Genomic DNA, 26,348 nt, shown 5'->3' with positions numbered 1-26,348 from the left:
TACTATCCACACATATGCTATGAAGAACTTTTAAAGGGCTGATTACCATTTCTTGGAATTCTTGGAAGCAAATCCACAGAACGTCGAGTACTTCTCGGCTAGATTATTAGTTTTACCACATTAAATACATAAATAATAAGGTCCCTGGTCTGTACAGAGTCAGAGTTTAGATATCTCAATCTCATCCAGCAAACAAATTCCCAGAAGCTTATTTTATGAATTATGTGCATGTTGCAACGTTGGCCGCTATAAAATAATCCAGGTTAATTTCATGGGAACACTGGCACATTTCTACTTTAGAAATGTCAGCATTTCTACTTAAATAAAGTTACTTTGTGTTTAAAACCTTAAATCCGGTGAGTTCAACTCTAGAGAGCACCTTATACTGACATCAATGTTATACAGACAGATTAGTCTTGGATGTTTCATTTCTAGTCTAAAATGGCAACATTTCATCCCTATAAACACTGGTTGAGTTGTTAAAGTAGAATATAAATTGTGCTCAAATATAGATTTTAACTATATTTAACTACACAGGAAATTGAAAATTACCTGATAATTTGGGTGATGCAGGAAATAATCCGGACATCCGGCCACAGCCATGTTTTGTGTTTCTCAGCTGTTTCGGACAATTTGCTTGGTTGGATCAGTTTCGATACAAGATGGACAGATCAGAACCTGCAGAGGAAGAAGAGCAGACAAATGGAGGTAAGTGGAAAACTAAAATGGAAGAAGGGGGAGAGAGGAAGGATGACGGAAGGAGAGGGTAATGACAGAAGGAAAGGAAGATGAAGTCTAGGTTCTGAGGTGACAGATATAGCACAGAGCACTTCTTAACCCACATAGACAGAGTAAACAACATCAACAAGCAACAAGGTAGGAACAGTGGTTGGGTATAAACTGTGAAGTGCAAGCAAAATAATTGAATCATATTCTGAATCTGCTTTAGTGCTGATGTACCTCACTGTTGTCCCAAAATTATGATTTGTAACAGACTCCAAATCTGGAAAGGGTGCTTTGCAACACGACCAATTGTTCTGTAACAGTAGCAAGATAATTAAACTTCTTGGTCACTAGACTTGCACTAATCAAATCCAGGTTTCCAATGAGGTGAACGTGGTTCAACAGAAGTTACTCAGATTACTAACTTTGTGGTGTAATGTTTATTGCTGAGGGTAAAGTGCATGAATTAGAGCCAAGGTATACCACAGGGGCATTTATTTGGATGATATACGTACTGCTTTACCGGCGCACTTCCGCTGCAGTATATTTGTAAATTTAAATGAGTAAATGTATTCAGGCTGTATTATGGAACGTGAAGACCCTAAATATGAGATATTTCCTCACGGTGTGTCTTCCATCCATCCATCCATCGTCAACTGCTTATCCTGCATACAGGGTCACGGGGTCTTGTCATCTTGGGTTTTTTTAAAATAATTTTACCTTTCTGACCCTGACCCAACTGACAATCTCACTATACCTTAACATGGATTTCTTATGAATAAATTACCGAACAATTTGCTGAGGTGTGGTCTTTGTAGATCAATGTAACTCTAATAAAAGTTGTATCTAAGGGGACTTTAAAAGGTGTTCTTCTCCTCTCTGAAGCCTCCCTCCCGGCCATCCTTGGGTCAAAATAACCACATATTCAACATGGACTCCAGTCTATTTGAACTTCTTAAAGTGGGTATCCTATTAACCTCTTGGCACTGCTGCCACTGAACAAACACCTGTAAACACTGACCCAAAAATACACTCCAGGCACCTTAAGTTAGACCCGAGGGTATATTTGGAGCCAAGCAGCTTGGGCTCACAACTATGATGGTCTTTTATGCAGCAGTTCATGACCCCCTCTTGGTATTTTAAAAATATGACCTGCCATTTTATAGACAGCTAATATTATCTTATGTTTGCATTAGCGGTTGTAAGCGGGCTGCCCTTGCGGCCGAAGAGTGTGTATATGTGTGTACACTTCTGCACTTCCACCCGTTTCGGCATGCATAATACTGTGTGTCCTGTACGTGGGCACGTGTGTGTGGATGTTTACATATGCGCATGTGTGGCTGTGCGCGGGTGTTGTTATGCGCTCCCCCTGCTGGTTATGATGTGCATATGAGATTGACTCTTCCGACGTCTTGTGTTTTCCCTTAGTTGCATCTGGTCCCGTCTTATTGAGGGAAAACAAATAAGGAGGGGTCAAGAACCTTGGTTCTCTCTTTTTCCATTTTCTGGCCTTGGCACAGGACAGATGTGTTTGTGACCGACTTGATTTAGATTTCTGCTTTTGTTGGTTCTTTTGTTTTTTGATTGGTCCAGTTGTCCTGTTTTCATGGCTTTGCTTATTTTATTTTATTTTTTTCCACGGCTTTAGTCCTGTTAGATTTAGTTCTAATGTTGGCTTAGGTTAGAGGGAAGAACCCAGATCCTACAACCCATGGTGTGTGGTCTATATTATTTATAAATAATATATATAAATAATTAAAAACAAAATTTTATATATATATATATATATATATATATGCGTGCATGCGAGGACAGCTCGTCATTTACACATTATTTACAGACACACAGTTTACAATAAAAACTACACAACTTAACATCAGCCTAAACTCTCCAAATAGCCCCTCATTAGGCGCCACACACTGGCTGACAAACAAAATGGTTGTGCCTCACTGAAGCTCAAATTCTTATCAAAACTTCCACCTTCATTGTTTTAGGATTAAATATTATACATGAAATACCACGGAATTATATGTATGGCCACATCACCGGGGTAAATACTGCTTCATCTGTGCATGATAAAACATGGGAAGGCTCTGGTGTTCCATGTAGCATTAAAATATCTTGCAAACCAAGTTTCAAAGTGCTCATATGTGCCACAGTCACTCTCAGTGACTGATATATTGACCAAACACACACACACACACACACACACACACACCTATGCTTAATTGCTCCCAGACACAATCAAAGCCATTCCAGTGCAGGGATTAGACCCTCACAGAGCCCTTTGATTCGATTCCTTCCACTTGAACAGTGTACTGAAAGCTAACCATCTCTGACCTTGACAGAGCAATTATCCAGATGGTGTCGCCACACTAGAAAGGGGGACTTTAGGGTAAGGTGGCTGTACCCAGCGGTGAGGTGACCGCATCTGGATTAATTAAAGTGATTTTTGCTCAGAATTGCATGAGAGAATTTTAGCTGGTGGACTTCAAACGCATAAAATCATAAATCCTTTCCACCAGCATCGTACTGGGTGAGACTTATAAACTCTACTGAAGGTGTTCTGCTTTACTCACATCCATCTGATGTTGCTGTTATTTAATGTAGAAACTAAATTTTTTTTAAAAAGGTACAAGGTGATGGTTTTAGCCCATAGGTAACCAAATCTGAAAGAAAACCAATTTGCAAACATGGTCTTTGGGAAAAAGGAAGAGACTTATTCTCCAACATCAAAGCTTTCACACAATCACATCTACAAGGAAAACTTTTCGAAATAGTTGTAACTGTTTTACTGCATGGTGATGAAATACATTTAAAAAAAAACCAAAACAGGACTTTAATGTTTACTGTCACGGATAAGCAATGTCATGCAAGTTTCCAGTTGCAAGATCATTCACAAAACATTTCTGCGTCAGGAAACAGCCAATGTGACATAAATGTGATTTGTACTTAATGAGCTAGAACATGCATTGTTATATGACACTGCGCTAGAGCAAATGGGCAAGACAATTATTGAGTTAGGGATTTCCTTTACTCTCACCCCAGATTGTGTAAATCATTTCCTTGAGCAGCACTCCTCTTTTACATGTTGGTGGAACAGTAGCTTACCAGCTCACTAGAACAAAGATGGCCTTTAAGAGGACAAAAGAGGCTGCAGGACTGTGCCTGCTTGCAACCAATACCATGAGGGTAAATGTCATGTACCGCCCCAAAAAGGGATAAAGCATAAAAACAACTTTAAGACAAACTTTTTCCAGACTATGTTTCTTTGCAAATGATATATACACATATATATATATATAAATATGTGATTTAGATGTTCAAAGAGAATGTTTATGTTCACGACAGCCATTCTGCTGTCGCCAAAGCTATTACTGAACCAACACAGAGTATTTCTTTGGAGCAATTGAAATGCTGGATAACGGTGTCTGTATTGTGTAACTTGTTGGAACATAAGTGTTTAAATTTAACCAAAGAGGGCTTTTAATATACAGCATGTTGCCCTTGATTTTAACCTTCGTTGGATACAGCATGTAACGTTACTGTACCAATGCATGGCAGGGGAAGATTGGGAGAAACATACCTTTCACTAATGTGGAGTTACTGATATGGATACTGATGTCAATTCAGTTCACTTCAATTGGGCTTTATTGACATGGGAATCAGACTTTACATTGCCAAAGCAAGTGCGAAATAAAAACATGTACACAAACAAAAGAACTGTCACATCTCTCCACTCTTGTCCATTTGGGAAGAAAATAGGCAGAGTGAAGAGCTGTACATTGTCAAATCAGACAATTAAAAAAATCTAACACATCAAATCTGTAACAAAATAATACAGCAACCCAACATCTGGAATTAATTAAACCTCTTTCACACACATGGAACCTGCGTCTCTGGGTTCAATAACCATATAGCAAAACCCACATAGTGCTCAATGGCAGCTTCTGAACAGTTCAGCTGTGCAGCTGTGTCAACTACGTTCCCTGTGTATATGACTGTAAAATGTGTTCATCTCAGTCTTTAACTTAACTTCAGCTGATTGGACTGGACACAGCTTAACGTGGGGCGGTTCAGCTCTGCTCAGTCATCTTTGGAATGCTGAGAGCACATTCTTTCCATATAGGGTACTATTTGAAAAAACATGTGCAATATAGCGAACCTCCTTCACCCCAACCTCGTGAAATGGCACACATTGATTTGTGGGCGAGTCAGGGATAGGGTGGATGGTGATGAGAGAAAGTGAGCAACATATGGCAGAATATGTTATGTGTACGAGTGTGCACGCATCAAATGATGACAGACACACACACACACACACCCTGATTGCAAGCTTCCTACTTAGGTATCATAAGGTCAAAAGGGGACTTTTTTATTCCTTTAGGGGTCAGGTAGTGTCAGGAACAAAGTGTTTCATTTTCTACACCCTGGGGTAGAGGTCTGCACAGGACTGTTTTTTTCTATCTCACACCCAACCTCTCCTGCAGGATTTCTGACCATTACTGTTCGCTCCTGCACACACAATCTTGTAGGGATTCTGATTACTCTCTGATCTCCCTCTGATCACTTGTGTTCTTTTGAAAGACGATTGGTACCATCTCACAGAGAACATTATATTTTTATGAGAAATGCTAAACAGATGCTAAGCTGTTTAATCAGACATGGTGAGGGAAAGTGGACAGAACATTAGGGATCCTATCTGGTTTCTATAATATGATTTCCCTTAGAGACACATACAAAGATAATGCTGGAAAATCAGACTTTGGAGCCTCAGTTTTAGTATTCAGATTAGGGATGTCAGTTTATAATCTTACATAACGTAACATTTAAACAAATGAATGTCACTTGAGTTTTATTAATGCAATGCTGTAATTGATGCATAAGAGTTCCTGGAAGGCTGCATTTGGTTTACTGGAACACGGTGCATTTACATACAAGGTTAAGCTCAATAATAAACCGCCCTCATATTTTCACTTATGAAATTTCATCCTGTGATAATGATGCTGACTACACGAGAATAAATACGTCCCACGCCTGCCGCATTTGTGTTGGGTCCTGTGTCATCTATGGAATTCCACTGCAGCCTGGGGCATCGCTGACACAGACAGTACAGCAGGATCCTGCGTGACATCACTGATCTTCAAATGGACGTGTTAAAGTCCTCAAGAGAGCCACTGTGGCACCCCCTCCACTCCCTGTGTCAGCTACTGCCTATGTAACATTGGAATCCTGGGCAGGACATTTATCACAACAACGGCATAACAGTTTACAGCACAAACACAACTTTTCAGCAAGAAAGCTATAAGAAGAAGCAAAAAGTATAGAATGTACGATGTGGTTTTTTTTGAAGAAGTTAGCTCGGTATGGATATCATGGCAGAGTGTACGAAGCGACTGAAGAAGACGTCGGAGCAAGCGAGGAAGAGAAAAAGAGAAAGTGAGAAGCAAGTGACTGGACAAGAGTAAATATCCGACTGGCTTTTACTCTTTGGCGTGAGCTAAATTTTGAAATGGCTGATATTGTCCCCATCACTTTTTGAAAGCATTTGTTAAAAATGTTCTGAAAAATAGCTTACACCACAAAATGTTACCAAATTAAAATGCGTTGAGAAAGTTTTATTTGCACAATAAGAAAACACGCAATGCAATAGAAATATAGAAGAAACAAATGTGCATTTTCCAAAAAAAAGTTACTTAAGTTATAAAAAAAAAACAAAAACAAACAAAAACAAAAAAAAAACAAACTGCTGATTAATGCATTATACAGTATTGTGTTATATTTATATATTTCTGAATTGTCCCCTGCTAGCTGAATTTTTTGTTTCCCTTTATATAAATAAAGACATTTCCACCATAAACTGGAGCAGAAAATATGTCCAGAATACAGGAAAGAAAGTGTTTAAAACGGGTCAGATGCACTGTATAATTAACCTACATCGCTGTCTTCACGGTTAGCTAATTGCGTTTTTTCAAATCGCAATTTCGATTTGAAAACAATTAATCGTTCAGCCCTATCATAGACATATCCTTAGCTTATTGCAGAGGTGAAGAGACAGAAGAGGACGTTGACAGAGGACGCTAAGAAGAGAAAAGGAGCCAAGCTAGACAACAACGCTAAACAGCAACCGACGCATAAGCACTTATAGTAACATTACCAATATCCAAGTGTGTTATCTAGCATCTTTGCCAACATCAACTCGAGATTTATAGCTACTGGCTAAACCTCTGTCTGTGAAGCCCCTTGCTGATTTTGCTCATGTCGACAACTTTGTTAACACATACAAATATCAAGCGAGCGCAAAATATAAGACATAGCAAGCCAGCTAATAAGTTATTAATTACTAGTCCAACAGCAAGAAGGCCAGCTCGGCATCTGTCTTATAAGAGAAAAAGAGATAATAATAATATTGCTATGTCTTTGTGTTGTCGCACTTGCTTGATGTTGCAGGTTGTTGACTAGTTACTAGTTTTTGATCATAAGTAATCTAATCTTAACAAATACACACATACAGCTGTCCTTCTTTACAACAGTGGTGAAATACACTCCAACTCCAACTACAAACTGTAGGGGCGCCAGATCACACAAAAAACTAATCTTACATAAAGTGCTTTAAGGAATGCTTGTGGCAAATAAAATAATTAAACTGAAACACAAGGAATAAACAGTTATTTCATGCTAATTGTTGAGGTCAAACATAAGAGTAACACTACCCTTTACATTTCTGAATCATTTACTGCTCTATATATATATATATATATATATATATATATATATATATATATATTTTCTCTTCCTGTCCTAATTGGGAAAACATTCTAAATAGTGGGGCATTCAATTATACTGTAGTATAAATTTGTGCAGTGTACAAGTCAGGACAGTCAGTATACTTTTAACTCAGATGCTAGATAGGTTACAGTTCACAAAAACAAAATTATTTAAAATGATAGAAAAGAAGTTCTCTCACTATAAAACTTCATTCAAAATCAAGTGTTATTGAATTAAATCAAATATGTGGATATATTTAGATATACTTAGATATTGAAGGAGTATGTTTAAGTTAATGACAGCCATTCTGCTGTCGCCAAAGCCATTACTGAACCAACACAGAGTATTTCTTTGGAACAATAGAAATGCTGGATAACGGTGTCTGTATTGTGTAACTTAACCAAAAACGGCTTTAAATATACAGCATGTAATGTTACTGTACCAATGCATGGCAGGGTAAGATTGGGAGAAACATACCTGCCACTAATGTGTGAGTTACTGATATGGATACTGGTTTCAATTAAGTTAATTTCAATTGGGCTTTATTGACTTGGGAATCAGACTTTAAATTGCCAAAGCAAGCGCGAAAAAAAAACATGTACATGAACAGAAGAACTGTTACATGTCTACACTCCAAAAAATAGCTAGAGTGATGAGCTGTTCATTTTCAGATCAGGCCATTCTGGATTTTTTTAAATCTAACATATCAAAACTGTAAGAAAATAACTATATAAATAGCCTTTCTTGTTACATTTGGAATTAATTAAACCTCTTTCACACACATGGAACCTGCATCTCTGGGTTCAATAACCATAAAGCAAAACCCCACATAGTGCTCAATGGCAGCATCTGAACAGTTCAGCTGTGCAGCTGTGTCAACTACGTTCCCTGTGTATATGACTGTAAAATGTGTTCATCTCAGTCAACTTGACTTCAGCTGATTGGACTGGACACAGCTTAACGTGGGGCGGTTCAGCTCTGCTCAGTCATCTTTGGAATGCTGAGAGCACATTCTTTCCATATAGGGTACTATTTGAAAAAACATGTGCAATATAGCGAACCTCTTTCACCCCAACCTCGTGAAATGGCACACGTTGATTTGTGGGCCAGTCAGGGATAGTGTAGATGGTGATGTGAGAAAGCGAGCAACATATGGCAGAATATGTGAGTGTGAGTTGGAGATCTACACAGGACTGTTTTTTTCTATCTCATACCCAACCGCTCCTGCAGATGCACAATCCTGTAGGGATTCTGATCACTGATACACTTTTAGTCATACACCTATAGCAAGTTGAGAGCAGTCTGTCCTATACTCTAAATAGACCAATCACAGCTGAAATGAGTTGTGAAGGATGATACAGGGTGACTGAGCAGTACAAGTATCTCTCTTATCCTAGCGGTCCTGTTTATAAGAACACATATTTTAGGGTGGGGTATGCGATTCTAATCCAATACATGTCTTTTGTCAAATTCAGCAAATATCTCTGCACAGCCCGCTAGCTGTCTGTTCTGTATGTGCGCTGAAAATTAATCCAGTGTTTGTCCACATAGCCCTGGGTCTTTAAATGGGAAACACACAAGCTCGGACCAAGCCACACAACTCTATTCCAGCCATGATTTCTGTGTCAGGTAAGGTTAAATGACTTGCCCACGCAAATGCAGCTTACTTTTTAGTTCGCCAATTTACGCTGTTGTTGTGGTGTTAGCTATAGTAGCAGGAGAGTTGTGAGTATCGCTGTCTGGAGCTGGTGTTCTCTGTGACAGGCTTGTCCTCTCTGCATGTTAGCTTCACAGCAGAAACTGTAGCGACAATTTGCTAACCCCCAACCTAGCTAACGTTAGTTACATTAGTGGCTGTGTCGTTGTTCACTCTATATCATGGGATTTGTCATGGTATTGGAATTCACGTCACATACCCCACCTTTAAAGACACTAATCAATATTTTTATGTTAACAATGGATCAAATGACATTGTAACAGGAAAGTAATCCCTTGCAGTGAAGCAAAGACTCTGCAGTTCCCCTCAGCTCTACGGAGCATTTTAGCGTCCTTGAGCTAATTTTTTTGGTTTTACGTCCTTAAGGCAACCTGTTTTGATTCACTCGCACAGCTATCATTAGTATTATTTTCAGCAAGAGCACCCAGCTGTTTTCATTAGAAAGGGTCTGATAAACCCACCGCATGCTACTAAATGGCAGACAGAGAAAGTTAGAAACTAGCTGGTGAACAAAGAGGAACAGCAATCCATTATTGCTGGTTTAGAATCCACACAAACACCATTAACTCCATTAACAAAGTTTTATTTCAACTTATCTCTTTGTCCTTCATCCTTGTGCCATTACCCACAGACAGCAGTGGACTAACAGGGGACGACTAACTGACGGCTAACATGATATATCGTGTCTCAATACATAATCCACTCTATTAAACCCGGATTTGAATATTCGTGCAACAAAGAAATCCTGCCATCCACCTTTCTAAATCTGAAGTGATCAGACACTGGTCACACCCTTTCTCAAGTCCCACGCCCGCCGTCCAAGCCTCCAAACCCCCCCCCCGACACATAACGCACCAACTACCTCCCTCCAAACCCCCGCCCAGCCTCAGGCCCCCTATTTGACCCCTACCCTCAACTCACTTTACTGCTCCAGTCCGGAACATAAACAGCATCTTAATTCAAGAAATGGCATGGTTCCAATTTAGAGCCTGGGGACATGTGGAGAGCACACTAAAGTGGGTGTACTGACCATAACCCAATCCCTAGAGATGGGAGGTCAATTGTACTGTATATGTTTAAACAAGCCAGATGCCTTAAGTGAGAATATTTAGCCAGACACTGAGTTATCAAAACTTCCTACGGAAACCTATAGAAATGTGCTGTATGTGAGACAGGGAGTGGTATGGGTAGAAAAGATAAGTTGCCTGCTCTAGTGTATTGTATTGCTGCTGGCTGGAGATTCCCACCAGCCTTTAGCTCCGTAGGCAACCCTTAAAATGTGTGTTTTTTTTATACCTTTATACCAACTGACACATCATCTTGAACTTTAACATGAAAACTCCAAAGACAAACTGGACAGAAAAAGCTTGTCACAAAATACTTTGAAAATAGTCTTATTTTCTGTAGGTAGTGAATGGTATTACACTAGCCAACTACTAATTGACTACTGATCAAACCTTTTGGTATTCCAAGTACCTTTAAAATGAAAATTGCAAATAATTCCAATGATCAACTTTCAAGCTTCTCAAATGAGGTCAGAGTATAGAGTGCGGTAATGTGTGTGTTCGCTGGCTGTTGTTTCTGCAGCAATGCAACACACAAAGACGAGGAGAGAGAGTTGAACAGAGCATCTCTGTCTTCTGTTTTAATCAGCAGATTAGATGGTAGTCACTCCTCACTGGATGTGCTTGTTGCACATGTTGATTAGTCATTAATTGGCAGCTTTTATTATTTGAGAGCAGCAGCGTAAAGTTGGGCTATAAGAGAGGGCCTGATGTCATGCCCGGGGAGGCTGAATAGCACCAGTCTATGAGAGAAAGGCCTTTTGGAAATGTGGACAGGCCCTAATTGGATGAGGATTTCATTGGGCTGCTTGGGAGAACTGGTCTTATGCAATGGCATAGATGAATGGACGGGGCTTGGGAGCAATTGTGCTTGTGCACAAGTTGGCTATAATGGTGGCTCCAGAGGGCTACATTAGATGGATTCAACATTTCATGACAACATCTTTGCTATACCTGATTGGTAGCACATAACTTACTTAACTGACTGATGCTGTAAAATATACATAATTGTCATATTATATCTAATTTTAGTCAGGAACATAAAGCTGGCCTGTGCAAGGGGCATGACATCATTGTCATCCATGACAAAAAACAATAATACTGACTGTGTAAATAAAAAAAATTAAAATTGTATCAGAAAAGAGCTGGAGTTCTACATGACCACTTAAGGGGAAAGGGAAACAGGATTTATTTGATTTACTCTCAGGAATGCTAAGAAATTTGGCTGTCTGAAAAAAAACATATTAAATAGGACCTAAGGTAAGTCCTATTCCTATGTACCAAAGTACAACAGTCTAAGCCCAGATCATTTCTAAGTCTGGGTATAAAACTAGAAAACCAGAGGGCAGAAAATTTTAATTATGTACAACAAAATACATGTACACATGGCCAAAACTGTTAGATTACCAGTGTGAGAGATCAGAATGAGGTTTAGGACAGTTCTATAATTCAAGAACAAAAAAATGCCTGTATTGTTCTGACTTTTTGCACTGGGAAGTTTTTCCTTTTTGTTTTTAAACCGTGAAGTACACCTATCAAAGCCAACTCACCGTGTCTTGTTTTAGTTTTGCGTTGCAGATTCTAGATCCAGAGAGAGACAGATCAACGGCCGCAGACAGACAGAGATAAAGACAGTGAAACTGGCAGAGAGAGAGGCTAAGAGACAGTTCAGGGGGGGCAGACAATGGGGTACACAGATGCCCAAAAAGATAAACTGAGAGACGACAGACACAGACAGATAAACGCAAGAGAACCTGAGGAAAATGGTATATGTATGTGTTAGACAGATAATTTTGTGCATTTCAAACCACATTACCTGTATGCACCCGAGTATTTCGTCCCTCAGGTGTTCAGTTACCTACAGAATAAAGGCAACATTCTTGCCTCTCATGCAGACTTGGGTTTCAGCCACATTTGGACCAACACCAGACAGTGAGAAACCCAATCCACTGTACACACTGGTGGTTAGACAAGCAAGCATTGCATCACCTTAGGTCACAAGCGGAAAGCGGTGAGAATCGGGTTTGTACAGGTCCAAATTTACCGTATGGAGGAGGAGTGGGAAGAATAATACCACAGAGTTTTTCCTCTGGCAGGTATTTAGATTCTTAGAAATTTCTTCTTACAAAACAGAACATGATTACTCAGCAGTCAGAGTTGAGATACCAAGTACATAAAGCATTAATTGGGCCGTAATGTCAACAATAAGTTGTCACATTTATTCTTAAACAAACCCAAAAGATTGTGGCACGCTTTAAGGTCAAGTATGTAATTGAATCCAATGTAGAACATTTAACAGAAGAGAGAAGTACTTAGAAATGTTGCCTGATTATGCAACCGAGGGCAAATGCAACCTTTAGCCAAAAGTATTATATTTGCTATATATATATATATATATAGCAGTCCCTAACATCACTGGATTACTTTTTGACAACTGACAGCCCAGCTGAGTATTTTGGTACAGAGGGTGAAGTCGCTCTGCTTTTAGATCCAGGCAGAGTCAGTCGACCGACATGAACTATGCTCTTGTCCGCCAGCAGGCTTGGGTTAATGGTGTCATGACATCAGGAAGGGGGTATTAACAGTGTATAAGCCTAGACTAACCAGTGCTGAATGACTGCTGGCTGACGCAAGACCCGATGGAATGCTGCCTAGAGCACGACCAAAAGCTCTTATACCACCAATACCAGCTAATAGGATATCTCTGTCACTTTCCCGCTTGGATGGGAGCGGAAACTATATGCATACAAGCAAAGACATGGGGGGTATCCAACCATGTGTGCACTTGTACAATAAGAAAAGTGCTCAAGTTTCAAATGAGGCACAAGTTTTGCTTATGCAAGAAATCTCTGGGTTATCACTGCCAAGCATAAAGCATTTCAAAAACCAACGCAGTATGAGCAGCAGAACCAAATGCATTTTAGATTCTTAACAGCTTCTCAAACGACAAAACACACGTCTGTATCCTAGAGCGAGTCAAGTATAGCTTATTGCGCGTATAATTATGTGCAATATGTGCAGTCAGCAGCCTTTTGGCAGCCTGTAGTCTTGAGTTCATGCCCCGTCATGCCTGTGCTTACTGAGCATGGACATGAAATAGCAGGACGGGTGCTGAGGGGGTGAAAGAAACCGCAGCCAGAGCGGTTGCCATGTGCACAGAGATGTGACCATAACACAATTAAATGAAAGAAAGCAGGAAATAATGTGCAGGGGCAAGAAGGAGAGAAAACCTCTTTGGTTATAAATGGGAGAGTGTCAAAAAAATCACATGCTTGAAAAGACACAACTATAGTTTTAGCAGGAGCCACGTGATCAGCTACTTCATATGCAACCACACTTTCGAGGTTAGCATGCAGAGGACAATGCATGTGTGCAGTATTTAAGTGCTCCAGTGTAGGTTGCCAAGTTCAGTGGAATATCATATAGTAAACACTAAATATAGTGTCTACGATCTTAATTATGCTCAAAACCACCAGACACAATATCAAGACATGCTCACAGCTTGGTTTTATCCACTATTCCCTGAAGGTCCCGAGGTCCTACCTATGCAAATGGTAGATCAATAGCTCTGTCTATGTAGCTGACAAACCCAAATATAGGTGTATCCTATATTTTTGAACACTATGGAGAAAGTGTTGGCTCAGGATTTTATCTTAAGTTTCCCCTTGTAAAAAGTGCACTGATAAATCAGATTTGGGATGCATCACCATCGAAGTCCACGTGCATCAGCCTCTACTTGCCTCCTTCCAGTCTAACTCCACATTCCCAGAGAGCCCTGCATTCCAAACACACACGGCCAACATCGATAGTTCCCAGAATCATAAATTTGGGTGGTTATGCAACTTTCTGCAGAGACTGCATGCAGCCAATAAAGGAATTGATTTGGGAGAGTGCCCACATGACAGGGCAGATTAGACTATGAGGAGTTGCTCTGTCAAGACGCTTACACATAAAGTTAGATTAGATAACAATAAAGCTCTCTCGCTCATTTCCCCTTTTATTTAGTGTTGCAACCATTAAGCACAGTTTCTCAAAGTAGGCAAAATATTGTATTATTGGCTATTATTTATACATTTTAAAACAAATGTCACAATGAAACAATACTGATTAGAGTACACAATAGAGAGTAAGAATAAGAGTTGTGCATCAGTTACAGAATGCATTTATAGTGTTTGGGAAATGCTGGATTTAGTAAAGGCTTGAAAATGAATGAGTGGACTATTCCTACACATTTTTACGTCAAGCAGCCCACATCAAACATACTGGCTAACCCGCCTCTCTGGGTGTCCATACCTGCTTAAGAAGTGCACTGATGACACTTTTTATAGTCAGCTCATTAATTATAACTTTTTACTCTTACAGTGTTTAAAGCTGTGGTGGCTCCATAAAGGATTCAACTCAATTCCTCACTTTGCTGTGGACCGGCTGGAAGCCAACCAAGGACCCCTTGGCAGGTCCCAGGGGCTCACTTTGGGAACCACTGCAGTAGCATTACAGGAGTATCCCAGGGGGAAACGCCTCATTCTCCCCCTACCCACCCCACCCCACCCCCAAAGCAAATGCTGCCAAAAGGATAAGGCGATAAGGAGAGGCGAAACTCTCACAGTATTGAGTTTGGGAGGGTGCAACGCGCAGAGCTGGAGTCCTACTGGACAGAAAGTAGGCTACTGGCCACTGTAGAGTGCTGTTACGCAATTGTAAACAAGGCAGGCTCTTGGGATGAAAATACGGTTACCCAAGATAGAGTCGAATCACAGTAAATGTTGGGGAAGGTGCAGGAAAGTGCACGAGAGCAGCTTGTCGGCACGCGTCCTAACCCCGAAACAGTCTTCGGCGGAAGCTTTCCACTCCTATGAATACAGTTAAGTCATTATAGTTACATGCAACAGTCCGATCCGATGAATAAACACGTTTTCAAAGTTCAATGACTCTGGTCGCTATGTTGTCAAAGAGGAAGGCATGGAACCAGGTCCCGCTAGGCGGTTACGCGCAGTACGCACATGTGTTCAGAGCCGCGAAACAGTGCGTGTCATTACAACAGCACATTAAAGTTTTATTACAAGCGCTGACTGTCCACTCTCTGTGGACTTTTTTTTAAAACACCCCCAAAAGATAACGTGCACTCACCTTACACAGCCAGATCAGTGGAGGCGGGCTACGACCCTCAGAGACAAACACGGTGAGGGGTGGTCTGGAGATTAAGGGGCACTCGGCAGCGCTGGATCAGGCCACGGTGGTCAACATTTCCCGGACCGGACAGATAGACCGAGGCAAGAAGAAGAGGAGGAACAGCAGGCGAAAACAGCGGCCGTAAAGACTGCAGGCAGCTCATCTCATGCGGCCGGGTAGGACACATACACACATGCACGTACACAAACACACGCACGCAAACAGCCCCTCCCCTTTAGGTGAGACCACGCCCACAAGTGAGGGGTGATTAATGCGGCGTTCACGTCTTATGGGAATAAGGGCGTGTTCGGAGGATTCCGCTTTTTTCCTTCCATTTTTTATTTTTGAAGAGCTGTCTCAGTGACATTTTGAGTTGTGTGTGCCTGCTGTTAGAAAACACACGTAGGACATGAGCCTTTTGTCACCGCATCTGTATGAAAAACACACTTTAAAGTCCTGCCACCCTCAATCAATCTTATATGAAATAATCAGATTTATAAATTTGGTGACACACATAATATTAATTTCCCTGTTATTCATCCTTCTCTTTAAGAACAGTAGGTGACGACCAACCTTTAAATAGTGCTTAAGATATCTTTATCAGCTCACATTTCATTCAAACCACTTACATTTAAATTGCTTCATTTCACTTCCTAAACTGTGCAGTTTTAAGTAGCCTGTCCCATAAAAGTAAATAGCCAAACTCTTTGTATATTAATGCAAAGACTTTTGTCTGTCCAGGATGACCTTTTTAAAGTTGTATATTTTATGCAGATTTAACCTTAACTATATTGAATTTATAGTTTAAGTTACACCAGCATTAGGAGGTTCTTGCTTGCGACAGAACGTCAGTGGCAAATGAAAGTAAGATGGGAAATATAATGCGTCTTGTCCCTTCAAACAAAAGTGTTCACCGTAGATCCACATACATAGTGTTGTTTAATGAGAGCCATGTGAGTAAAGCTGAATCACACCTTTACTGAGCTTTACTGGATACTTCAAATTCAACTTTAGGACAATAAATGTGTCTTTCTGTACATTGTAAAAAGTGTATCAAAACTAGGTTCCACGGTAAAAAGCTTAAAAAGGCTAACATGACAAGTTAAAAGACATATGTGATACTGTTAGAATGATGCTTGTACAGTAAATGTTTTTCATAAACAAGGTAAAGTACGTTACGTGTGAACTGGCTGTAGCAAGCGGCAAATATTCATGTATGTATATGTTTATGCACCTAAAAATACTTTTCAGGACTAAAATGGTAAACAAAGGTTAAGGACAACGCTGCACTTTTAATAAAAACACCACTGGATACGAGGTATATTGCACAACTAGGGGGTCAAATCTCACTGCACCAGAGTTACCTTCCTGGCATTGTTGTTTTTATCCCTCTGGGCCTTGTAAACGTATTGCATAAGACCTTCTGATGTTTATAAATCTGAGAGCAACATCAACAGGTGCACATCAGCTCATGTGTTATTGCTATTTAGACTGGTAATTAGTTGAAAACATATAGAGATTAATAAAACATTTAGGAGGAGTGACATGCACCGAAGACACTGGCTTGAATTGAACCCCACAGCACTGTCAGATAAAGCTCTGCCTCAGGCTGAAATGGCACCAGGGATAAGTTCATTTTTCATATTGCCTGTCATATTTCAGACTTCAATAAGTGATGGGAACACACCGTGGGAGTGTGAAGAGCAAAAGGTCATCAGTCCTGAACTGTGTGTGTGTGTGTGTGTGTCTGGATCAGGGCTCCCACTGTGTTCCCTCAATGATGTAAACACACATTCAAACAGCAGACATTGTGCAGCTGTTGCATCACACACATACTTACATACAAACACGCATCATGTTGTCACTCATATTCAGGGGTACCACCGTGCAACAAAGCATTCTTCCTGTGAGACTGGCACTGAGACGTAAACTAAGCACACATTCATGTTCACCTCATCAGACATTCAGCATCACATAGGCCTTTTGTTCAAATTGATTGATCAGATACATAGTAGACTATCCAACATCAGAAAACAAAGTCAATAAAATCCCCTGCTGATAGTCAGTGTCACTGTGTCCATCACTCATAAGTTGGCCAGTCAAGACTAACAAAGCTGTGTAAGGCAAGGCAGTTGGTGAATGGCTTTCACAGCTTTTAGTAACAGCTGCCACAGAGGGAATTCAACACTTTTTTTTTCATTATTTATTGCTCTTCGAATGAAGTTAAACTACTGAGCTATTCCTCTTCACACCCTTATCTAAACAACAACATATACAAAGTGGCTGATCAGTCAACATGACTGGCGTGGTGGCATGTAACATATCTGCAACATGTGAACCTGTTATGGCAACAAATAATCTTTACCATTAAGTTTTGTAAAGGTGTCACCAAAGCTAACCAAACCTAAATTCATTTATTTCTGTATTTTGTGGTGTGATCTTCTGGAAAAAAAACTTGATTGAGAGGTTGTTTATGTTGTCCGTATGGTTAAAATGGTTTGGAGCAGTAACAAAGGCACAAGCTCAGGCACAACACACGTACATACTCGCAGCACAAAAATATCGCTCACAACCACCCATACACACCCTTCAGAGATTTGTAAGGCAGATTTGAATGGCTGTAAAGTGAGCATGAATTTTGACCCACAAAAGAGCCTGTGGTCCTCTGCAGGAATTTACCGCTCTCACTGGCCAACACAGCCAAGATCTCCCTTATGCGCTCTGACTTATTCCACTGTTAGAACTGACTTACATCGCCCTGCAACCTAAAAACAAGACCATGAAAGTGCACATTTTATCTGGTAACACCTTTGTACTGAAATGAAAATATTTATTTGTGGAGAACCAGTCACTTTACTTGCTATAAGACCTCGCACATGTGAGATCATTCAAAAGTGAGTTTAATCAACTTGACTAACAGACTAATGACTATACATCTGAGATTTCTTTACCAATGTGTGTCTCCACACTCAGTATTTCCATGTGATTTTGCAACTAATGTGGATGTTTGCATCATTCAGTTGCTTCTTGGGAAAGGTAGAGGGACACAATGACTAGTGTTTCAGGAATCAGAAATGCAGGTTAGGTTCAAGTTCTGTGAGAGTCATTGCGTGCGACCACATAGGGATGAGTCAGGGCCATGAGTTGCTGCCCGGAATAGTAGCTCATCTGTGGTGAGGCAAAGAGAGAGAGAGGCTACAATATATTTCATGAGGACAGCAGGATGACCACAGTCTACAGGCAACCAGTGCTGGGAATGGCACAGGCACATCAGAACGATGGTTTCCAGAGCAAGGTTCATAATACCATCTGCTGAATCTAACTGCTACTTCAGAGGGGAAAATGCAAAATCTTATTAAATATGACTAAAATACAGGGACGTCAGCGGCAAGTCAGTTTTCACTTGATTACAAAATGATTTATTGAATCAAAAATTAGACAAAAGTAACCTCAAAAAACAATGTGCACTTAAAACTTAATAGCAAAAGCTTATAGAAATGTCACACTATCAGTGAAATAGCTCTCAATCAAAGATATAAATCAAATCTTTCAAGCTGATGATCTTATACAACACAACAATGTGCTGCAGGATATTGTGAGAAGATGAAACCATCTAGCAGAAATGAAACAATCCCTTCTAGTTAGAGAAAATAAAAAGAACCAAACAGAAACAGTTTTAACTCTCAGGATTAAACATTTTCAAATATTTTTTAGTGTTGAAACTGAGCATAAATTAAAATAAATCTAAAACTAGAAATTCAACTCCCTTTACTCAGATTTATCTCACAACCCACAGCAGCAAGCATTTACACCCAAATATGGATGCGCTAGAGTTTTCATTCTAAATATGATTCAGCATTGACATCCTACTTTATCCATAACTATGCCATCTAATGGCATTGCTCCACTCTATCAACCATAATTACTCCACATGGTTATCAGTGGCCTTAACATAAACTACCCCTTTCCTACAGTTGGTGATTTGTATTACATAGCCACTTCATACTGGGAGTGACTTGCTGATTAATAAAATAATCTCTTTGCTCATGGTGACATCCACCATTTATATAGTTCAATAACATTGCTTCAAAAATGTTGAAATGTCATGGAAAGGAAAGGTTCATCTTAATTTCTATAATATATCCAACATCAAAGGCACTACAAGTGTTCAGTGCAGGACATTGACCATGTATGACAATGTCTTTAGGTTTTAAACAGCAGCACAAATGAAGGTCAACTAAAACAGGAGCACACTGAGCTAACAGGCACTAGTCTCCACCATCTTACTCCTCCTCAGGGCCAAGAATTGCAAAAGTTGGCATTATGGACCAGATCTGGATAAAATAATAGACACAAAAAATCAAACAATATCAATGGATCTGTCCATTGTTTTCATAAGTGTACTTAAGTTCTCAGTTATAATTTTAAACAAATATTAAGTAGTCCAAATGTGGAAACATCAGATCCAACTTAATGCACCCCACATAGACTTTTTACATCAAACATCATATACATAAATACTGACTGAGCAACAGTATAAGGCAACCATAACTTAACTGTGGTAAAAAGGGATAGGAACAAGAACAACAACACAAAAAAAGATCTGAAAGTAGCATAAACCATTTACATTTGCTTTCATTGGCACACATTTTGTACAATGTTCCAGTTAAAACTACTGAATTCAAGTACAGATGGCAAGATATGTTTAGGAACAGTGATATGTTATAAAGATGGACATTTTTTCCAGCAAGTATTGTTAGAAGAAGCCAGCTGGGAGATTTGATATTATGAGTTGAATTAACAGCAAACCTTTCACTTCTGACACCTTTATCAGTCAGATGTTACTGGTGTTTGGCTACTACGAGAGCAACATTCCCCCTTGCTAGAAGAAATGTTTCAGTGATTCCCTTTAATACACAATTCTTTAAGCATTAGTGCATTAGTTTAAGCATAAGGTCCCAGACTGGAAGTCCGAGCTGTGACACCCTATCAAGGTGAATAATGTAATCTAGATAGCATGAAGAAACCATTCTTTATTCTTATTTCATTCTTCGTAATTTGCGTCACGTATAAGTTAGGCAAAACTTTCAAATAACATTCCCTCACTAAATACAGTTTTCCAAATGTCTGTTGTGAAAGCACAATGGCAACAACAACAAAAAAAGATAAATTATTCCTTGTTGCGGTGATGTGAGCTTCCCATCTTATTGCTGGGGGAGGTGTTGTGGATTGTTCCCAGCCTGCCATTCACTTGGACTGTCTTTGTGGGCACAGTGACCTAGTTAAAAGAGACACAACATGTCATGTTTGTAAATCTTCACTTTGGTAATGACAGGACTGTGAGTGTTCATGGTGTGCTGGAAAGATCAGCTTCTATGGCTTTTTATTAAATGCCTAAACTGAAAAGATTTTATTTAGTTAATTTTAAGTGAGCTGATTATTTTCCATACTTTCCTCCTCCTGAAACTATTCATTCTTTGCTGTTGTTTTTGTCTGGTTTAAATGGCGCGAAAATTAAACGTTTCTGGAAGCTCTAACTTTACACAGCTGCTGACCTGAAATTGAACTTTATCTTCTTGAAAATATTCACACAGCAGAACAGTAAGGCTGTCAGATGATTCTGTGAATAAGTGAATATAATATGCAATTCATTTCCAATTTCCCGGCTGCTGCACCCCAGGAGAGCTTTGTTCTACGAAAGATGTGTTCCAGCGAGGCAAGACGCGAGAAACCAGACCAAAGATGTGAGACGAAAGAGGACACTGGTCAAACGTTTTTCTGTTTCTGGCTTTCTTGCTAAAGCAAATGTACATTTGAAAATCTAGTGGTACTAATGCAGAGTCACCCCAACCGGTCGAGGCAGATGGCCGCCCACCCTGAGCCATGGTTCTGCTCGAGGTTTCTGCCTCTTAAAAGGAAGTTTTTCCTTGCCTCTGTCGCCTAGTGCTTGCTCTTGGTGGGAACTGTTGGGCTTCTGTAAATATCATCACAGAGTACGGTCTAGACCTGCTCTTTTATGAAAAGCGCTGTGAGATAACTGTTGTTGTGATTTGGCGCTATATAAATAAAATTGAATTGAATTGAATAAAACGTCTCAAGAGTTCTCCAACCACTTTTACTCTACAGTTTAAATAGATGCTGTATTTTTCTATGCATTTGTACCTTTTTTAGCCTCTCAGCAGCAGATCCAGAGCGAATGGCCTCCAGCATAGCCTCCCGGGCCAAGGCAGGGTTCATGGCAGCTTTAGCACTTGGATGTGCCACAGTGTTAGACTTGCCCTGGGGCAAGACAGGAGGAGTAGGTGGAGGCACAATCATAGGTGCTGGTGGTGGTGGTGGTGGGGTAAAGATAGGGGTGCAACTCAAAGAGCGGGGAGAGGGTGAGGAGGGAGGGCCTGCACTTCTCTCCTCCTCAGAAGCCGCCTTCCTGAACTTCTCAAGCTCATCAGCAGCCTCAGATTTGGTCTGTAGGACACAAAAGAGTGAGACAATGGTAACTCTATACACAAAGATAACTCTATACACAAAGATAGGCCAGCTGCTCTCACATATGTGCATTACACTCACAGCCTAACACTCAAGTGCATCTAACATCAACTTTTAACACACACACACACACACAGAGATACTACAGAGATACTCTTTACTCTAAACAAATTATTTTCTGTTATAATCTTTCTGCCTTTAGCAGAAATTTATTTCACAATTATATGATTTTATCTTATTATATTTTGTAACTCAATAGTTATTCACTTTTATTTATTTATCCACTTTTTTTGTTTGAGATCCACTATGTTTTTGAATCTCATTTAGTCATGCAGCATTCCAGAGATTCCCGTTATGGTAAGAAACCTTCAGAATAGAACCGCAGATGTTTCAGCTGCAGAAGCACGTTTTCTGCCCCTTTCATTCCACATGGGTCCTTACATGACAGCAAACCACAGTTGCAGTACACACAGAGGATTGGAAATAGACACCCATGCTTGCGTAATTTAGTTCATGCATAGTTCTGAGAGCTGCTAACTAGCTAACAATACAGACAAAGAGTTTAGGATTCACATTTCCAATTAAACAGACTTATTATTTTCTAACTGCAATAATAATATTGTGCATGCAAGTGCATGACTAAGAGTAGCTGAAGCTGTACTAAATACACTGCTCAAAAAAATAAAGGGAACACTAAAATAACACATCCTAGATCTGAATGAATTAAATAATCTCATTAAATACTCCTTTCTTTACATAGTTGAATGTGCTGACAACAATATCACACAAAAAATATCAATGGAAATCAAATTTATCAACCCATGGAGGTCTTAGGTTGAGTCACACTCAAAATCAAAGTGGAAAACCACACTACAGGCCGATCCAACTTTGATGTAATGTCCTTAAAACAAGTCAAATTAATGCTCAGTAGTGTGTGTGGCCTCCACGTGCCTGTATGACCTCCCTACAACGCCTAGGCATGCTCCTGATGAGGTGGCGGATGGTCTCCTGAGGGATCTCCTCCCAGACCTGGACTAAAGCATCCGCCAACTCCTGGACAGTCTGTGGTGCAACGTGGCGTTGGTGGATGGAGCGAGACATGATGTCCCAGATGTGCTCAATTGGATTCAGGTCTGGGGAACGGGCGGGCCGGTCCATAGCATCAATGCCTTCCTCTTGCAGGAACTGCTGACACACTCCAGCCACATGAGGTCTAGCCATTGTGTTGCATTAGGATGAACCCAGGGCCAACCGCACCAGCATATGGTCTCTCAAGGGGTCTGAGGATCTCATCTCGGTACCTAATGGCAGTCAGGCTACCTCTGGCAAGCACATGGAGGGCTGTGCGGCCCCCCAAAGAAATGGCACCCCACACCATTACTGACCCACCGACAAACCGGTCATGCTGGAGGATGTTGCAGGCAGCAGAACGTTCTCCAGACTCTGTCACGTCTGTCACATGTGCTCAGTGTGAACCTGCTTTCATCTGTGAAGAACACAGGGCGCCAGTGGCGAATTTGTCAGTCTTGGTGTTCTCTGGCAAATGCCAAACCTCCTGCACAGTGTTGGGCTGTAAGCACAACCCCCACCTGTGGACGTCGGGCCCTCATACCACCCTCATGGAGTCTGTTTCTGACCGTTTGAGCAGACACATGCACATTTGTGGCCTGCTGGAGGTCATTTTGCAGGGCTCTGGCAGTGCTCCTCCTGCTCCTCCTTGCACATAGGCAGAGGTAGCAGTCCTGCTGCTGGGTTGTTGCCCTCCTACGGCCTCCTCCACGTCTCCTGATGTACTGGCCTGTCTCCGGGTAGCACCTCCATGCTCTGGACACTAAGCTGACAGACACAGCAAACCTTCTTGCCACAGCTGACATTGATGTGCCATCCTGGATGACCTGCACTACCTGAGCCACTTGTGTGGGTTGTAGACTCCGTCTCATGCTACCACTAGAGTGAAAGCACCGCCAGCATTCAAAAGTGACCAAAACATCAGCCAGGAAGCATATGAACTGAGAAGTGGTCCGTGGTCACCACCTGCAGAACCACTCCTATTGGGGGGTGTCTTGCTAATTGCCTATAATTTCCACCTGTTTTCTATTCCATTTGCACAACAGCATGTGAAATTGATTGTCAATCAGTGTTGCTTCCTAAGTGGACAGTTTGATTTCACAGGAGTGTGATTGACTTAGAGTTACATTGTGTTGTTTAAGTGTTCCCTTTATTTTTTTTTGAGCAGTGTATATACAACATTTGCAATCTGTTTTGAAATTAACTTTTCAGCATTTTCAATCAACATTTTCACAAAATGTTTTACCGCTGTTTGAAGTACCTGACACAATTAGAATAAAAGGGTGTCGTAGTCTAAAATCAAAACCATCAGTCTCTCTAACAGCCATTTCAAAAACCGTATGGTAAAGTTCTCAGATCAGGGAAAATTCTACGTTTCGTGTACATGACTTGAAATCTTTTGGCAATTGTTGTTTTTTAGTTCGAAAGCCTTTTTATTTCTCACTATAGAGTCTGATTTTGTCATCACGTGTCGCAGCATCTCGTCAGAATTCACAAACTCGTGTACAAGATCAATCAGGGTGTCTGGAGTGACGACTGATGCGTTATGAGAAGTTAATGTCTGCCTTTGCATTTTAGTAGAGATCAAGAGGGTAATTTGTGAAATTAGGTATACTTTGTCAATTAAAGTAAACCAGGCAGCCTTCTGTGTTTGAGAACTGCGCTGTTTTTCTGGGGTCTTTTTTTCCTTCACATCACCCACCAGGGGATTGCAGCGCTGCAATAACAAGTCTAGTTCAACGAAACACCTCAAACCCAATTGGTTTATTTAAGTTTCGGAGAGTTTGACTACAGTACGTGTTCCCTAACATTATGGAGATGGAGATGTTACCCAACCACCTGAACAACCAACCGCAAGAGTTGCATGCAGGCATAGCTAGTCCGGGTCACAATCCTATCAAATAAAACGGTCCCTTCACTCATGGTTTCAATAGTAAACTGTCATACCAATGACAATTACTGACAAAATACATTATATTCTAACCAGAAACATAAAAAAAGTGTCTTTTGTATTTCAAGCAAATAGGAGGCTTTTTAGTAAATTTTAAAAAAAAGCTCCCGTCACCGCTATGCATCATGGGATTTCTGAGGGACGGCCTTTAAAGCTGATAGGCTATAAGGTCCTCAAATTCCACTGGAAGCCAACAGTGGAACATCACATTGCTTTTACACCTGTACGGCAGTAGGGGGTGGTAAAGACCTGTGGGGGATGCAGAACAGGGGTGTCATTTATAAAAATGTGCGTAGAAACCTCACTTAAAGTGTACATGCATCCAAAAAAAGTGGAATTGATATTAACAATTATAATACGTACTGACTGCGGGAAGAAAAGGAGGCAAACTCTGACAGAGGAGCTACAAAACGAGATTTAACTCAGCGTGACCCTGACATTCCTTATGGTGAAGCTGAAGTTGTTTGGTGGGTAAAATCGCACTTTCATGCAACGCTTGTTCACCGGAGGAAAAGGGACACCGGAGCTCCACTCCCTTTATAACCGATCTGCAGGAACGGGGCATTCCTCCTGAGTAGTGACTTAAAAGAAATAGCCTGTGACTTGTTGGAAATGGCAATGACAGTGTTATTTTCCATAACACACAGCGCATCACATCCGTACGCGTTTGGCTCGATTAGGAAGCGAACATGTGATAACAATATTGTATGGAACTATGCACAAGTATTTGCTCGACTGATGCATTGAAAACGGCATCAATTTAAATGTAATTTGTCCCCATGTTCACCTTATTTATGAGAATAAATTGTACTGCATACAAGTAATTAATAGGATTCCTGATTAAACGGTCCAACACATTTGAGGTGTTCTTTTGCAGAAACAGAATCTCTGCTTGTGTTTATTATCCTCAGTCATGGTTCTTTTTGTGCGCCGCAAATTATCTTAAATTATGTTGGGTTTTTTTTATAGCAAACTTCAGGGAAAATCAATAAAACAATTCAATTTTTCAATTCAATTTTATTTATATAGCGCCAAATCACAACAACAGTTATCTCACAGCGCTTTTCATAAAAGAGCAGGTCTAGACCGTACTCTGTGATGTTATTTACAGAAGCCCAACAGTTCCCACCAAGAGCAAGCACTAGGCGACAGAGGCAAGGAAAAACTTCCTTTTAAGAGGCAGAAACCTCGAGCAGAACCATGGCTCAGGGTGGGCGGCCATCTGCCTCGACCGGTTGGGGTGAGAGAGAGAGAGAGAGAGAGAGAGAGAGAGAGAGAGAGAGGCAGCCTACACAATATACACACAGAGGTACAGACAGTGAAGGTAATGTTGCTATAGACTAAATGAAAAATGGTACAGATATTTATAATAGTGTTAATGGTAACCATCGTAATGTTAATG

At 40.5% G+C, this 26,348-nt stretch overlaps 2 protein-coding genes and 1 long non-coding RNA gene across 13 annotated transcripts in view; 1 reads left to right on the top strand and 2 right to left on the bottom strand.

Annotated features, from left to right (window-relative positions):
* The window catches only part of grb10b (growth factor receptor-bound protein 10b), an 82,241-nt gene extending 66,636 nt beyond the window's left edge, over nucleotides 1–15,605 (bottom strand). For all 4 annotated transcript variants that reach the window (XM_046043869.1, XM_046043870.1, XM_046043871.1 and 1 more), the window contains exons 1-2: nucleotides 15,400–15,605; nucleotides 553–678 (exon numbers count right to left, since the gene is read on the bottom strand). In XM_046043869.1, coding sequence (XP_045899825.1) covers nucleotides 553–603 — 51 coding nt within the window. In that variant the 5' untranslated portion in view covers nucleotides 604–678; nucleotides 15,400–15,605. The remainder of the gene's footprint in view (nucleotides 1–552; nucleotides 679–15,399) is intronic.
* The window catches only part of LOC123967690, a 19,943-nt gene continuing 8,640 nt past the window's right edge, over nucleotides 15,046–26,348 (top strand). Inside the window, exon 1 of the long non-coding RNA XR_006824318.1 lies at nucleotides 15,046–15,617. This is a non-coding gene — a long non-coding RNA (uncharacterized LOC123967690). The remainder of the gene's footprint in view (nucleotides 15,618–26,348) is intronic.
* The window catches only part of cobl (cordon-bleu WH2 repeat protein), a 69,039-nt gene continuing 63,145 nt past the window's right edge, over nucleotides 20,455–26,348 (bottom strand). For all 8 annotated transcript variants that reach the window (XM_046043861.1, XM_046043860.1, XM_046043866.1 and 5 more), the window contains 2 exons: nucleotides 21,604–21,906; nucleotides 20,455–20,719 (listed from right to left, as the gene is read on the bottom strand). In XM_046043861.1, the coding sequence (XP_045899817.1) occupies nucleotides 20,612–20,719; nucleotides 21,604–21,906 (411 nt within the window). In that variant the 3' untranslated portion in view covers nucleotides 20,455–20,611. The remainder of the gene's footprint in view (nucleotides 20,720–21,603; nucleotides 21,907–26,348) is intronic.

This window comes from Micropterus dolomieu, linkage group LG03 (assembly GCF_021292245.1).
Source record: "Micropterus dolomieu isolate WLL.071019.BEF.003 ecotype Adirondacks linkage group LG03, ASM2129224v1, whole genome shotgun sequence".
NCBI lineage: Eukaryota > Metazoa > Chordata > Actinopteri > Centrarchiformes > Centrarchidae > Micropterus > Micropterus dolomieu.
The sequence above is the reverse complement of the archived record's forward strand: the minus strand, read 5'-3'. Positions and strand labels throughout refer to the sequence as shown.